This window comes from Dermochelys coriacea, chromosome 20 (assembly GCF_009764565.3).
Source record: "Dermochelys coriacea isolate rDerCor1 chromosome 20, rDerCor1.pri.v4, whole genome shotgun sequence".
NCBI lineage: Eukaryota > Metazoa > Chordata > Testudines > Dermochelyidae > Dermochelys > Dermochelys coriacea.
Window position 1 is genome coordinate 4254609 of NC_050087.2, and position 16479 is coordinate 4271087.

At 47.9% G+C, this 16479-nt stretch overlaps 1 protein-coding gene across 3 annotated transcripts in view; it reads right to left on the reverse strand.

Moving 5' to 3' along the window:
- TFCP2 (transcription factor CP2) overlaps nucleotides 1-11169 on the reverse strand; it is a 38309-nt gene extending 27140 nt beyond the window's left edge. For all 3 annotated transcript variants that reach the window (XM_038378425.2, XM_038378424.2, XM_043506598.1), the window contains exon 1: nucleotides 10606-11169. In XM_038378425.2, the coding sequence (XP_038234353.1) occupies nucleotides 10606-10727 (122 nt within the window). In that variant the 5' untranslated portion in view covers nucleotides 10728-11169. The remainder of the gene's footprint in view (nucleotides 1-10605) is intronic.
- Nucleotides 11170-16479: the final 5310 nt, after the last annotated feature.

A 16479-nucleotide genomic window follows, 5' to 3' on the forward strand; every position in this document is an offset into this window, starting at 1 on the left:
GCCAGGACCCCAGCCCTAAAGGCCGAGCCACCGCCAGCAGCAGTGCAGAAGTAAGGATGGCGTGGTATGGCATTGTCATCCACACTTCTGCACTGCTGCTGGTGGGGCGCTGCCTTCAGAGCTGGATGCCCGACCAACAGCCGCCGTTCGTCGGCTGCCCAGCTCTGAAGGCAATGCAGAAGTAAGGGTGGCAATACTGCACCCTCCCCTAAAATAACCTTGAGGACTCCCCCTGCAACTCTTTTGGGTCAGGGCCCCCAATTTGAGAAACGTTGGTCTTCTCCGTGAAATCTTCACAGCACAGGGTAAAAGCAGACAAAAGACCAGATTTCCCAGGGGGAGACCAGATTTCCGTAATGCGTTTTTTTATGGCCGTGAATTTGGTATGGCCCTATATGTATAGGTTTCAGAGTAGCAGCCATGTTAGTCTGTATTCGCAAAAAGAAAAGGTGCACTTGATGCATCCGATGAAGTGAGCTGTAGCTCACGAAAGCTTATGCTCAAATAAATTTGTTAGTCTCTAAGGTGCCACAAGTCCTCCTTTCCTATATGTATAGATTATATATATCTGCTACAGACCAACAGCTACAAGCCCATCTCTTGGCGCCAAGAGTCAGCCTTACAGTGCGAGACCGCAGAAGCTCCAGCTAATTTAACCCCAAAAGATGACAATTTTAGGGAAGCAAATAATATTTAACGATGCCAGTCAGCTATGGAATTAACTTGAGCAGGTGCCTATTTGTTCATGGACTCGCACTCCTAGTAAGTGCATCAGGGGAGAACTGAAAACACCAACAGAACATACATACTAATCCTCACATTGAAACAAAGTAGAAAGACAATGAAAGATACTTAGTATCCCTAAAAAGAAAAGGAGTACCCGTGGCATCTTAGAGACTAACAAATTTATTAGAGCATAAACTTTCATCCGATGAAGTGAGCTGTAGCTCACGAAAGCTTATGCTCTAATAAATTTGTTAGTCTCTAAGGTGCCACGGGTACTCCTTTTCTTTTTGCGAATACAGACTAACACGGCTGCTACTCTGAAACCTGTTAGTATCCCTAGCAAGCCGAGGGGATGGGGGAACGGCACCAGGGAAAAACAGCCAGGAACATGCACAACACATTACAGTAAATTCTTAGATTTTAGGGGCTCTCCCACACCCAGTGTATATAAAACTTATGCCACATCATCATCAACTGTTGGATATATTGCTGTAGCAATCATCTGCCCACACAACCAGCTAAACATACCAGGGAGATACCTGGGTGCTGGAAACACAGCATTGCTGCATCAAGGAACGTGCAAGAGACTTTACACAATTGTTACATAATCCAATTAAGAGACCTGGCTTGATGTTTCTCTGCAGAACGGACAGATGAAGAACCAATCTTTGCTATAGATCAGGCATCCCATTAGAAAACAGTGATGACTATTTTTCCTACAGAAAGATACCCTGAGCTAGAATTCCCCTGGGTGCAACCATCCTAACACCAGCCTTACCCCTCCATAATGAAACATCCAGTCATCACTGCATTAGAACAGGTGGAAAACATCTGGAGTTCTATATAACAACTTGGAACTAACATCAGGTTAAGAGACAGTAAAGCAGTTTGCTGTTACATCACAGACTGCTTTTTCACAGCACCAAATATTTAGCAAGTCTATAATAGCTACAGATCCGATTTAGCAGCTGACAAAGCTATTAGGACCCCAGCTATTTGGGACCCTACTTAACCTGGACTCCGAATTTCTGTTAGAAATATTACACATCCCAATAGGTGCTACACAGAGTCAGTTCTGGACTATTGTACTGCCATATTGGTAGAATTAGTCTAATCAAGCACAGAATTCCTACAGTTACCCACTTGTTAGCCAAGTGTAAAACAAGCAATACATCACTACCAAAGATAAGTGCTCTCTCTAATAGCTACTAAGAAGGCTGTATAGGTTACAGAAGCACAGCTCCTTCTGAGCCTTTGATTACTAACTGAACATACAGACAGGCATTCTGGTCCAGTGATCATACTGATATGGTTAACTGCATGGAGTTATCCTCACTAGAAAGATCACAAACAGCATCCAAAGAAAGCAGTTTTCTTCACCTCTCAGTCGCAGCAGTCATGGATTATGTTAAGAGCTCCTAGGCTGGGAGTTCTAATCATTTAAATGCCATTACATTCCTGTGCTATGCAACCCGGGTAACAGGGTCAGCTTTACATGTTGTATGGTGTAATAAAAAGTTTAAATATTTATAGGAATGGTATCATTAAGACAGCCAAAGCTTAAAGAGCTCAACAGGTCCTCAAAAATGCTTGGACTCACAACTAGCATCTCCAGTGGAAACTCTTAATGACTTACCAAGAGATAGCAAGAGGTTGTGACCCCATGTGTTATCTCCAGCTTTCTTTAAGACACAGTACACTGACAAGTCCCATCTTCTCATGCTTTGACCTTTCATGTCGCCATTCATCTGCTCAGTTCAGGAAGATGAGGAGTTGTAAGTTTCGTTTTGGTAAAAATCGAGAAGCTCTAACACAAGGGTTCTCAAAGTGTGGTCTGGACCCGTCAGGGGATTGCAAGGTTATTACATGTGGGGTTGCAAGCTGTCAGCCTCCACTCCAAACCCCGCTTTGCCTCCTGCATTTATAATGGTGTTAAACACATTTTAAAAAAAAGTGTTTTTAATTTATAACGGGGGGGTGCACTCAGAGGCTTGCTCTGTTAAAGGGGTCACCAGTACAAAAGTTTGAGAACCACTGCTCTAACATATACAATTATATTCACCATTAGCACATTTATATTTCCCATTAACGGCTCCTAGACAACTAGTGATTCACAACTAAGACTCTCTTGTACAATTGACAGAGTCAAACAAGCAACAAAGTGTTCCAGGAATTCTTCAAAGGGAAATGTATGGTCAGTTACTAATGAAATCTTTCAAAGCTGTCTCTGATCTCTTAGAACTGCTACGTTATATAAAGCTACCAGTAACACCAATGATTGCATCCACTAGCAAAACCATAAAAATGTTCAGCTGAAAGGGACAATCTCAGCCAGTCATCTAGTCCTTCCATCCCCTTGCTTCAAGGCAGGATTTAGTATACCTAGAAATACAACCTCTGATCCTATACTGCAGAATGTACATAAGGTAAAGCCCAGAATGTCCATCTCCGAGGGTGAAGATCATCTCCACACCCACCTACCAATGTACATTCCCAGGGTAGCGTTGTGCCTCTTCCATAGTGAGATTAAAGAGCAACTGAAAACCACAAGGAGTGGTGGAGGGGAAAAACAACCACACGCGAGGAAACAAAATGGCTATAGAAGTCTTTCCTCCCTGTGACTGGCGTGTGGAACTGCCATGACACAGGAGAAAATGTCAGATGTCAGGAAGGCATTTACCTACAGTGGGACAGGCACTATTTATGATCAGCTTAGGTCAACAAATGTCAGGAAAGAGAGTTCAGTTTCAGGAGGCCAACAGAGTTCAGACCTAAGGCATGGAAAGCTTTCCACCAAGGAGAAGGGAGTTGAGTTTGCTTAAGTGAATTACTATTAAGCGGTATGAAAACCTATTGGTGTAAGATGACATTATTGGGGGCGTTTAGCTCAAATGCTCTTTACCCTGGAGTCGCAGGTAATATTTCAGTAACAGAGCTCTGCCTCTGGTTGGTGCATGTTGCTGGGAGGGTATGGAAGAGCCAGGTGTTCTGGGTAGCTATTTCCTGGGGAAAACTCCATTCAGACTCCTGGTATTCAGCACTATTGCCCTGCTTTTATCAAGTGCACAGCTGGGTTTACAGAGGAAGAAGACAAGCCATTTCACCAAGGTCATTTTACAAGTTAAGGATGTAAAATCCCCCCCACACACACATTTCTTTGCAAGCTAACTGAAGCCGCCTTTATGGAATGCAAGCTCTGAAATGCAGCCAACAGGGTTTCACTTGAATATATTAATTTCTCTGCGTTTCTGTTTTGGAAAAAAACACCTGCTATTACAAGGGAGGGGGTTTGCCTGCATTGCTGGACTACAAGAGCTGAAATCTAGTCACAGAGTTTGGTTCCGGAGCCTCATGTCCAGCCTCTTTTCACAATGGCTGACAAATTAGGTTCAGAACCGTCTATTTGGAAACTACATCACAAGTTGGATGTGACTCCATAAACCGAGCAGCATGATGACAAAGCACATAAACCAAAGGCACGTATCTGAACTGAACAGAAAGAGGAGGATGACTGGGGATTATAAAGGAAGAAGTAGTAATAGTAGGAGGTGGTACCGAGAGACCACGACCAAGGCAAAGACCTCCATTATGCTAGTAACAGCACAAACCCATAGCGGGAGAGAATCTCTGCCTCCAGATTTTTACAATTTAAATAGATAAGACAGACAGAGGGGCGGGAGGGAGAAAAGGGGCCCAGAGAAGGGAAGTGACTTTTCCAAGGTCACACTGCAAGTCAGTAGCGGAGGCAAAATCAGAACCCAGCTCCCAGGCCAGCACTCTAGCCACTGGACCATGCTGCATCTTATCTGGGCAACGTTAGACCTGATCCTGTAATGCTGGAGTTCTACATTCTTGTGGACACCTCTAATTTGTCTACAATTCAGAATAGCCATTTATATTCCTTCATAAATGGGAGGGTGGGAATAGTCCTACGAAGTCCACTATCTGAAGGCGGATAAGACAATACTCCACTTTCAATATGGGCAAGATATGCTGCTGCCCACCCTCTGACACGTAGGAAGTATAAGCCAGTCAATCCCAATTCTCAAACTCCTCTCCTGGCTGGCTGTTCATTCCAGGAGCCAGCTCAAAATCTGTCATTCTTAAAATCCTCTGTGCACTTGCTCAGCTGACTTCACAGACCTCAGGCCCAATTCTCCACCGCACCACACCTTGTACCATTGTTTCCACCACTGAAGTGCAAGACATTAGCAGGTCAGATCAGCAGCACTTTGCACTGGTGCCACAAGATGCAGGGCAATGGAGTCAGGCCCCTTGCCGCCTCCACTCCACAATCTCATCCATCTCCACCAGCTATCTAGGCTCGGCCTTCCTTGCGCACTGCTGGGGAGTGTTGGTGCCAGAACATTCCTGCCACTTAAAACAGGTTTCCTCTATCTCACTTCAAGTTTTAACTGAAAACATCTCCCCATTTGCTAACACCTCTCCATTTCTCTCCCTCTCAGTCACTCTGAATACTAAACAACGGTAGGTAACTCAGACCTAGCGTTTTTGCAAAAATAAAATAAGCAAAGTGTTAGTTTGTAAGTCTGAAGCCCAAACTTACGGCAAAGAGCTACAGCAAAACTGACCAGTCTATTTTCACTGCTTGCATTTCCTCTCAGGAGAAGACAGGCCATTTAGCTCTGAAACACTTGATAATAGCTAGGAAAGCGGGTGTGCTGTAACTGCTGCTTATTACGTTAATCACAAATTATCTGTTTGCTTTGCATTCCATGTCTGTCTGTTGTAATCCCCTTGATGTTGCATCATGACTTCGCTTGTAAGCTCTTTGGGTCAGGAAGCATCTTTCAGTTATGTACCTGTAGCTGATAGCTCAAAGGGGTTCTGAGCCTGGACTGTGGTCTGTAGATACTATGGGAATACAAATTAATATAAATAAATAATAAGCCATACTCACCAACTAATGTTATTTCTTTGTAAGGTTGTTTTTTTGTTTTTGTTTTTTTTTTTGGATTGTGGTAGCACCTAGGAGCCGCAGCCATGGATAAGAACCCCATTACACCAGGCACTGTACAAACAGAACAAAGACAGTCCCTGCACCAAAGAGCTTACAATCTAATTTTAATATTTAAAGGTGTTATCAGCAAGATAGTTAAAGGAATTGGTTTTAAGAGTTATATATGATAAACGTGAGCGTGTCCCAGATGCTTGAATCAGAGCGGGTACCATTTGCATGCAAGACATGCTACAAGAATAAGTTGGTGTTGTATAGCCTTGATAGTAGTCTCAGTCATACATTTAGAGGCAACCAGGAGAAGGTTCTTGCTATCCCCATCACCTGGTTAAATAAAAGACCAGGCCTGAACAAAAACAGCTGCTATTTAACACTATCTGTCCCCTAAAGGAGATGAAGTACCAGGAAGCAAGGAGCCCTTCACTTCCTATTGACAATGGACTCAGGCAGTCATTCTCCACCCATTTACCATTGTGGGCTGCATATGCAGCTGTGTGTGTGTTATGTGGGCTACATCCACACAATATATATACTACCAGTATGGACCTGAGGATGTCATATAGGCTGCCGCTGTGTGCTGATTGGGCCACAAGTGGCCCACTGGCCACAGGTTGAGAACCACAGATTAAGGGTATGTCAACACATACAGTGCTGCTGTAGCAACGCAGCTGCACTGATGCAGATGCGCTGCTGCAGCATGTCTGGTGAAGATGCTTTATGCTGACCTCTCCCGTCAGCATAATAAAACCACCTCCGAGAGCGGCGGTAGCTATGGGAGAGCTTCTCTCCCCAACATGGCGCTGGCCACACCAACACTTATGTCAGTGTAATTTATGTCGCTATGGGGGAGGGTGGTTTATTCACACCCCTGAGTAATATAGATTATGCTGACAAACTGTAGTGTAGACATAGCCTTAGATTAACGTGAGCCTGTTGCATTTAAAGCACCCTGACATTTGCACATGTCCTCCTCCAGAAAACATCATTTCACTTTTAGCACATTTCAAACTCCACCTTATGTGTCCCCTGCTTGAACTTTTCACAGTGCACCTCTACCCAATGGGATGGTTTAAATGCTGGCATTAAGATGGCAACAACTTAGTGGTGGTGAAGTTTCATGTCAACCTATCCTGGGAGAAGCTCTTCCTGGAGGAAAAAAAAAAGTTTGCTTTCCCCCTCCTCCCTCTCTCCTTTTGCTCTCTTCTGGTCAGTTCTTCTCAAAATACAAACATGTCCTTAAAAGCATTGACACTGCCAATTATTGCCCCATCTCTCCCCACCTCACAATCCTCTCCTCAAACTCTAACCTGGGCGTCCTGCCAGTCTGGCTTCCTCCGTTTTCACTTCTCCAAAACTGCTCTCATCAAGTTTCCTGCTCCTGCTGCACCCTCAGCTTCCTTCAGTTCCCTGCTGCTTATGACATCATTAATATCACACTTCCTTTAAATCTTGTCCTGTCTTCTCCTCCCCCGTCTCTCTGATTAGCCCTTCAGGTTCACATTCAAATGGTCCGCCTCATCTTTGTCACTCTGTGGGCAGTATTTCCACAGGACTTCATCCTTGGCCTACTCATCTCCTATTACGCCCACCCTCTGAGTGATTGCTTCCACTGACAGTTTTGATCACAATCTTTCCATAGGTGACTCAACTCTACCTCTCCAGTCCTGACCCATCTCCCTCCACCCTACGCCACCCCTTGGCTTGTCTCTCCAACATCCCCTCCCAGATGTTAAGTTTAAGGTGGCCAAACTCCTGAACTTTCCTGCCAAGCTGTCTCCCCATCACTGTTGGCAACTCCGCCATCCTCCCAGGCACTTGAGTCTGTAATCAAGAGACATCTTGGACACCTCCCTCCATTGTATTTCAAACCAGTTTTGTTTTGATTCAGCTTCAGTTGATTAGGATTGACCGAAAGAAGCCTGGTTTCAGTCGAAACAGGAATGCACACACACACTTTTTCACCAGTTTAAAATAAAAATAAAAATCACAACTTAAGTTAAACCAGTGCAACTTTCTCATGCAGACTAACCCTAAGATCTCTAGAATGCCTCTTTGCCCATCACACTGACCACAAAACCCCTTTAACTAAACCTCTCCACTCGTTCCCCCTGTTCCATCACCAACCTGCCCATCAAGGTCCTTCACGGTTCTGCGCCTCCCTACCATTGCCTTACTGTAATGTCCTCCTGCCCACCTCCTCCATGGGGCCAAGAAGTGCCAGTCTCATTTGCACCTTCTTCCATACCACCCCTTATCCATGACATGATATGAGCTCCGATACAGCACTTTTCATCTGTAGATCTCAAAGCGCTTTATTAAGTATTATGCCTTCCCGACAAGTGAGGCCAGCACTCATCTTCAGACCACCTCTCAATGCCACATCAAGTCAGCCAGTCAACAACAGCTGGAGAGACAGAGGAAAATAGGTGGTACTTTAAATATTTGAATTAGTGGGCGGGGGAGGGGAAACAGACTGCCAACCTACATCTGATTTATCCCTTTCCCCTGACACTGCACATCATATGTCATCTTTGATTGCAAGGGTGATGACCACCACACCAGGGACTGAACTGAGGACCTCTAGAGCTGAAAGCATGAGCTGCTATAGCTTAGCTGGGGCTGTGACAGTCTCTTATCCCCTGCAGATCAGGTACAGAGTGGGACCAAGGAGACACTCAGCAGTGGGTTAACACAAACTCTTCTAAGCAAGAACATGTCAGTACAGTGTCCAGCACAAGGAGGCCCTGATCTTGAGCAGGGCTGTTAGTCACTATCATAATACAAGTATTAATTAGGCACTTTAATATTAACCAAATGATCCTTAAACTCCCTCCCAGCCCCCACTGCAAAGTAGGTAAAGCGACTTCCCCCAAGGCCAAGAAAGGGAGAGCCAGAATTTCAGAGAAGCGTAGATTCCAAGGCCAGAAAGGAACACTGTGATTAGTCAGACCATGAGCATAACACAGGGCACAGAATATCCCCTAAATAATTCCTGGACCAGATGTTTTAGAAAAACATCCAATCTTGCTGTAAAATTGATCAATGATGGAGAATCCACCACAACCCTTGGTAAATGGCTCCAGTGGTTAATTAGCCTCACTGTCAAAATTTTACACCTTATTTCCAGCCTGTTTCAGCTTCCAGTCACCGGACCATATTAGATTCTTCTTTGCTAGACTGAAGAACCCACTATTAAATATTCATTCCCCATGTAGATACCTATAGGCTGTAATCAAGTCACCCTTTAACCTTCTCTTTGTTAAGTGAAACAGAATGAGCTCTTTGAGACTATCACTGCAAGGGCTCATCTACACTTGAAAAGCTGCAGTGGCACAGCTGTACAGGTCAGCGTAGCCACTACCTACACCAATGGGAAGAGTTCCAAGAGGTGGCAGCTAGGTCAACAGAAGAATTCTTCTGTCAACTTAGCCCTGTCTACACTGAGGGTTTAGCTACATCCCTCAGGGGTGTGAATTTTTCACACCTCAAGAGACATAGCCATGTTGATGTAATTTTCCTGCGTAGATCAACCCTAAGGCAGGTTTTCTAATCTTTTAATCATTTTCGTGGCTCTTCTCTGAACCGTCTCCACTTCATCAACATCCTTCTTCAATTAAAGTATTAAGATACTAACGCCTGCACTCAGATCACAGAGAGCTGAAGGTGCTTTTCCTACCCTTTGCACATGATTATTCGGGGCAAGATTAAGGAAGAGAGACTCTTGGCCTGATTAGTTGATGGAACATAGAACAAAGAAGCATGGAACAAGCTCTCCTAATTAGGAACAGATGGGAGGCACAGGATTTAGACTATATCTACACTAGGGCAAAATTTATGTTGCTGTGAATATTCCATCCCCCCCGGAGCAACATAAATTACATTGACATAAGCATTCGCATGCACAGTGCTATGTTGGTGGGAGAGCTTCTTCCGCCAACATAGCTTATGCCGCTCACTGAGGTGGTTTGTTTATGCCGACAGAAGAGCTCTCTCCAGTCAGTATATAGCATCTTCACCAGATGGGTTGTAGCTGTATTAGCACAGTACAGCAGCACTGTATGCATAGACATACCCTAAGTCTGGATGATTTATCCATAACTTGACAACAGCAGGAGAACAGATTCCAGAGGAATAGATTTGCTATATCCCCTTTAGCTGAACAATCCAAACCACCTGAGAACCTACCTCCTACCATGCCAATACCCGATATTTTTAGAGGCAGGTGAACTGCCCCAAAGCTAACCAGCTGTGCAACGCTGAATGTGAGGGGAGGTAAGGCAGGTGGTGTAAATCCTTCCTGACCCTGAGTTTAGATGATGCTCTCAAGCACAGAGTCCCCATTACTCCCATTTTAGGATTTACAAAACTCATAAAATTATCCATCTCAACTGTTGAGTTGTGTGGCTGAATTTTAACTCTGACTCCCAGCAACCACTAACTCCTCAGGCCAACTTCATGCAGGGAGTGACACACTTTCATCTTATTTCTAAATTTTACCTTATCTTCACATTTTACACTGCTGTCCAAATCTCCCAGCCACTGGTTTCACTTTATCTTTCACATTCAAAAATGCAGCATGCAGAGCAAACAAGGGGGAAGGTGTCCTCCCGTTACTTGGTACGGATCACAACTGAAGACAAGATACTGCATTACATGGCCCCTTGATCTGTTCCAACCTAGTGATGGCTTCAATCAGCCCACCAGAAAGTCATCTGCCATTAAATGCAAGACCTGTGATACACTGTGCTATCTGTTCAGCCCAGCCCAATGGAATATCCAACTACTCCTGGACTCTGCAGTCTCCCAGCCCGCGGTGGTCCAATCACAACCTCCATATTCTACTCTCATCACCCTTCTCAATTCATGGTGTAGGACAAGGTGTTCAGGAGGCTCTCACCTACCTCATGCTGTAGGCGCCGGCGCCCAGCTCCTGCCCAATGCCCGAGAGGCTGGCATCAAAATCTTGCACAAGCCCCGATTCGATCACCTCGTCCGCCAGCGGCAGCTTCAGAGCCCACGCCATCCTCACCCAGTGGCTTGTGGCTCAGGCCCCGTGGCAAATGTACACCCCTCCCCCCAGATCAGTAGGAAGCAGGGTACTCACTACAGAGTCACCCTTTCAGGAGGTACACCCCGGGCACACCCAACACCCACAATCTCCCCCTACAGTACCCCAATAGTGAGAGAGCTACCTCCAGGGGATGCTTCCCCACCAGGGACCCACAATTTCCAACTCCCAGGGGGCTCAACACACAGTCACCCCCTTCCAAGGGATACTATCTCCCTGGAACCTCAACATCCACAGACACTCTCTTTCCAGGAGCCACTATTCCCGCACACCCCAAGGACCCCGAGAGCCAGAGTCACCCCCTTCAAGGGGATAGTAACCTCTAGGAACTCCAACACCCAGAGTAACCCCTCCCCAGGGACAGCACCCCCCAGGGGACCCCTCACCCAGAGTCCCAGGAACAGCACCCCCCGGGGACCCCTCGCCCAGAGTCCCAGGGACAGCACCCCCCGGGGACCCCTCGCCCAGAGTCCCAGGGACAGCACCCCCCGGGGACCCCTCGCCCAGAGTCCCAGGGACAGCACCCCCCGGGGACCCCTCGCCCAGAGTCCCAGGGACAGCACCCCCCGGGGACCCCTCGCCCAGAGTCCCCCCTCCCAGGGGACAGCACCCCCCAGGGGACCCCTCACCCAGAGTCCCCCCCTCCCAGAGGACAGCACCCCCCGGGGACCCCTCGCCCAGAGGACAGCACCCCCCGGGACCCCTCCCCCAGAGTCCCCCCTCCCAGGGGACAGCACCCCCCAGGGGACCCCTCGCCCAGAGTCCCCCCTCCCAGGGGACAGCACCCCAGGGGACCCCTCCCCCAGAGTCCCCCCTCCCAGAGGACAGCACCCCCCAGGGGACCCCTCACCCAGAGTCCCCCCCGCCCAGGGGACAGCACCCCCCAGGGGAACCCCGCGCCCAGAGTCCCCCCCTCCCAGGGGACAGCACCCCCCAGGGGACCCCTCCCCCAGAGTCCCCCCCTCCCAGGGGACAGCACCCCCCAGGGGACCCCTCCCCCAGAGTCCCCCCCTCCCAGAGGACAGCACCCCTGGGGAACCCCGCGCCCAGAGTCTCGCTCAGCGGCACCTAGGCCCCCTCGGCTGCCCGGCCCCGAGCGCGACCCGCGACCCCGCCACCTCTTCGTCCGGCCCCGCAATATGGAGGCGGCGGCAGCGCCGCAGCCCCCTGCTCCAGCCCAGCGGGAACAAGCCCCGCCCCCTCACTTACTCGCGGCCAATAGCGGCTCCCAGGCCCCTCCAGACGCGAAACGAGCGCCAGCCAATCACTTCTCACCGGCGGGCGCGTCACCTCGGCAGCGCCGTTGCGATAGGCTGAGCTCTCCGGACGGGGCGGGACTAGCGGGGTTAAGGCGCAGGAACCGCTCAGCGTGGTACAGTCCGGATTCCTCTCCCTCTACATTTGTAGGAATTGGCTCAGGCCAGTTCCTCTGAGGGCTGCGGGTTCGATTCCTGTTCCTGGCTACTAAGTGCAATGAGTTGGGGTGAACTCAGGGGACTGGATAATGGCAGGGGGCTCTGGGTCGGGACTGAGAGCAGTAGCAGACCTGGAGGGAGTGGGCAGAGATAGTGGGGGATGTGGACTGGGATTGAAGGGCAGTGGCAGAACTGTCCTGGGGAATGAGCCCAGGGCTGGGATAGCAGGGGGCTGCAAGTGAGGACTGAGGAGCATTAGCAGGAAGGGAGAATACAAGGTTGGAATGCCAGGTGGGATCTAAAGGGCATTGGTGGAGGTGGGGGACTCCAAGAATAATAGAGGGTTTGAGTGAGGAGCAAAGGCAAATATTGCATTTGCTTATTTCATGCATTACAATAAATATGTACTGAACAACTGCTGAGTTTTCACATCAAATGGGCTGGAAAAGCAAAACCAGTTTAAACCAGTAGCGAGTTTCTTAAAATAACTTGGTACAAACATATGACAAAATCCTTCCCGTCCGACGCACCAACTTTGCAGATGGATCAATCAAGTCTTAACATAACCCTGGAGCTAGCTGAGTGTTTGAAGAAAACAGAGGAGAACTCCAGCTTTGTGCATAACTTCCCCCCACCACACCACACTGCTGATCCTGTCCAGCTGATCTGGCGGCTGGATGCCCTTTTCAGGGTGGATCTAGAACTCAAATGCATCTCAAACACTGCATGCATCTGATGAAGTGGGTTTTAGCCCATGAAAGCTTGTTTAGCCCAAATAAATTTGTTAGTCACAAGTACTCCTTGTTTTTTTTTCAAAAGAGAAAAGTAAGGCTTTGACTGAAATGCTCCCACACTCCATCCAGATGCTACAGACAGAATCTTCCATCCACACAGCCCTCAGCATGCAGATGGGGAGCTGGCATTCCCACCACCAGGCTGGCTGCTGCCCTACAATTTGAGTTGCAGTTTCTTTCCCAGGAACCATCAGCACTGACAGATTGAAGCTGGGGTGGGGGTTTTCATAGGGTGGATTTCCAATGGCTGCCGGCATTGCTGTTCTGGGAAGTGGGCGAGAGCCCTGCTGCAATAAAAACTCAGCCCAATGTCTGCTGGAAATGGGGTCAGGCTTGTTTAGTAATCTGTTTTCAGCCCCAACTGGAAGGTCATATGATTAATGCCATCTATATTATTTTCCTAGAGTAAATACAATTAATATGCATTGAAAATTCCTACCTTTTATTTATGACTGGTATTGCCATAGCACCTATGAGCCCGACCCCACTGTTCAAGGTGCTGTACAAACATTGAGCAAAAAGACACTTCTTGGCCCAAAGTGTTTACATTCAGTCATGTGCTCGCATTAGCAGATTGCAGTTTCCCTCCACTCTCAACCTGTCTCTCTATTTTTCCATCCTTTACAATAAAAGTTTCTCTCCCTGCAGAATTCGTTCCCCATTATTTTGGGCCATATTCTTCCCGGAAAAATGGGGCTTGCACCTCTCTCATCCAGATGCCAGCAGAGGATTAGCACATATTATTTCCCTTACACACTGCCCGAGCCCTATTCCCAACAGCTTTGGGGAAAACATTTTGTGTTCTTAACGGTAGAACATTTTGAACTTTTCAATCAGTGGCACCAATTCACAATTCCTGGAAGCAGCCCTCTGACATATTTAGTACTGCTTAAGTACTGCTTAAAAGTAGCTGGCCCACGGCCCTCCTAGCCTATGAACCATCGAGCAAGTGCAAACTCTTCTCCCCCTCCCCCTGGTCCAGCCCTTCCTAATTGGTGTTTATGAGGCCCTAATTTCATACCATTACGCAACTTGCTGCTGTAGGATTTGGGAAACAATGCCACCTGGCGGCCACCAGGCCCTGCAGTCAGAAGGGCTTGGAAATCATCAGTGGACTCTGAAATAAAAAAGCAGGTTCCAAAATCCTGCTGCCTGGTTTGTGCCAATGTTGCGTGTGCATCTCTGGACCACAGCGGCACCTTCCTTGGCAGAAAGATCAGCAAATTAATTCCCCTCAGGTGAAATTTAGGCATGCTGGCCTGTTTGTTCGGTGAATTTAAGTGGTGCATAGGCATTGTGCTGTCTGTCAGCAACAGGAGGTCAAATTTCACTCTCAAATCTACATTAATGTATGTGTTTTTTGTTTGTTTTTTAGAAACAGCAATGATCCAGCACCGCTCCAGGTAGGCATTTCAGGGGCATTTTGCCTTTAGACGGCAGGCTCTGAATCCAGAATCAACCTCTCCCTTGGATTCTCTATGTTTGTGGTACTATGGCTCTTTGGGTCTTCCTCATACATTTCAGCAAAAGCAGCTGTGTTCCTGCTGTCAACTTTATCTCAAATATCTGTCATCTCTGGTGTTCTCTTGACTGGTATGTGTATGTGTTGAGGGGTGGGAGCCTACTGGCTAAGCTAGCATGGGGAGATAGGTACGGCACAAACCACTCACAGTCTGTGCCCCCTGGCCCACTGGCAAGTCTTATGAAAAATAAGACTGAGAATCCCCCCCCCCCCCGTTCCATGCTTCAGCAGAAGGGGTCTAGAGAGCTCTTCACTGGCAGATTGTGCTCTGAAAACAGGGACAGGGCGTGTCTGCACCCTGGTCTACACTACAGGGTTAGGTAGAATTTAGCCGCGTGAGGTCAATTTTATAATGACTGCATCTACACAAGCAACCCCGTTCCGTCGACCTAAAGGGCTCTTAAAATTGACTTCTGTACTCCTCCCCGGCGAGGGGAGTAGTGCTAAAATTGACCTTGCTGGGTCGAATTTTGGATAGTGTGGACACAAATTGACATTGTTGGCCTCCAGGAGCTATCTCAGAATGCTCCAATGTGACCGCTCTGGACAGTACTTTCAACTCTGATGCACTAGCCAGCTACACAGGAAAAGCCCTGGGAAATTCTGAATTTCATTTCCTGTTTGATCAATGTGGCGAGCTCAGCAGCACAGGTGACCATGCAGTCCCCCAGAATTGCAAACGAGCTCCAGCATGGAGTGAACGTGAGACACTGGATCTGACTGCTGTATGGAGAGAAGAATCTGTGCAGGCAGAACTCCGATCAAAAAGAAGAAATGCTAATATATATGCCAAAATTGCACAGGGCATGATGGACAGAGGCTACAACAGGGACACACAGCAGTGCCGCGTGAAAGTCAAAGAGCTCAGGAAAGCCTACCAAAAGACAAAGGAGGCAAACGGTCACTCTGGGTCAGAGCCCCAGACATGCCGCTTCTATGATCAGCTGCATGGCATTCTAGGGGGGGACCCTACCACTACCCCACCAATGTCTGTGGACACCTGCAAAGGGGGGAGTCTCACACAACACGGAGGAGGATTTTGTGGATGAGGAAGAGGAGGAGAATGCGCAGCAGGCAAGTGGTGAATCTGTTCTCCTCGGCACCCAGGACCTTTTCCTCACCCTGGAGCCAACCGACCCTGAAGGCAGAGAAGGCACCTCTGGTGAGTGCACATTTGCAACTACAGTACAGCGTTTAAAAGCAATAGTGTTTAATTTGCCCTTAAGACTTGGGATACATTTGTGGCCAGTACAGCTACTGGAAAAGTCTGTTAACGTGTCTGGGGATGGAGCGAGAATCCTCCAGGGACATCTCCATGAAGCTCTCCTGGAGGTACTCTGAAAGCCTTTGCAGAAGGTTTCTGGGGAGGGCTGCCTTATTTCCTCCTCCACAGAGGACACTTTATCATGCCAAGCCAGTAGCAAGTAGTCATTGCAGCACAAAAAATGGCAGTGAATGGTCCTGGGTTTTGGTCGCATTCAAGCAACATTCGGTCTACATCTTTCTGTGTTAGCCTCAGGGGAGTGATATCATTCATGGTCACCTGGTTGAAATAGGGGAATTTTTGTAAGGGAATAGTAAAAGGACCCAGTTCCTGCTGGGCTGTTTGTGCTTGGCTAAAAGGGATCATCCCTGAGAATAGCCACACGGCATGAGGGAGGGTGAAGGGATCATCCCAAACAATCACACGGAGGGGTTAGGGGAGATGTGTGCTGCACATCCACCCGAAAACTGCACCCTGCTCCTTTTTAAATGGCAAACCCAACTGCCATTGCTTGCTATGGGAAAGGAGGGCACTGCGGTTTGAAAACATTCCCACAAGTTATGAAGGCATTAGAAACCAAACCCACATACCCTTTGGCTTACCATGGCTGCCTGGAAACCAAATTCTGTTGCCCAGCCAGGTGTGATGTGTCACCATACTGGCAGGCGCTCAATATAAAAGGCAAAATGCAACCTTGTACCTAAAGTACATG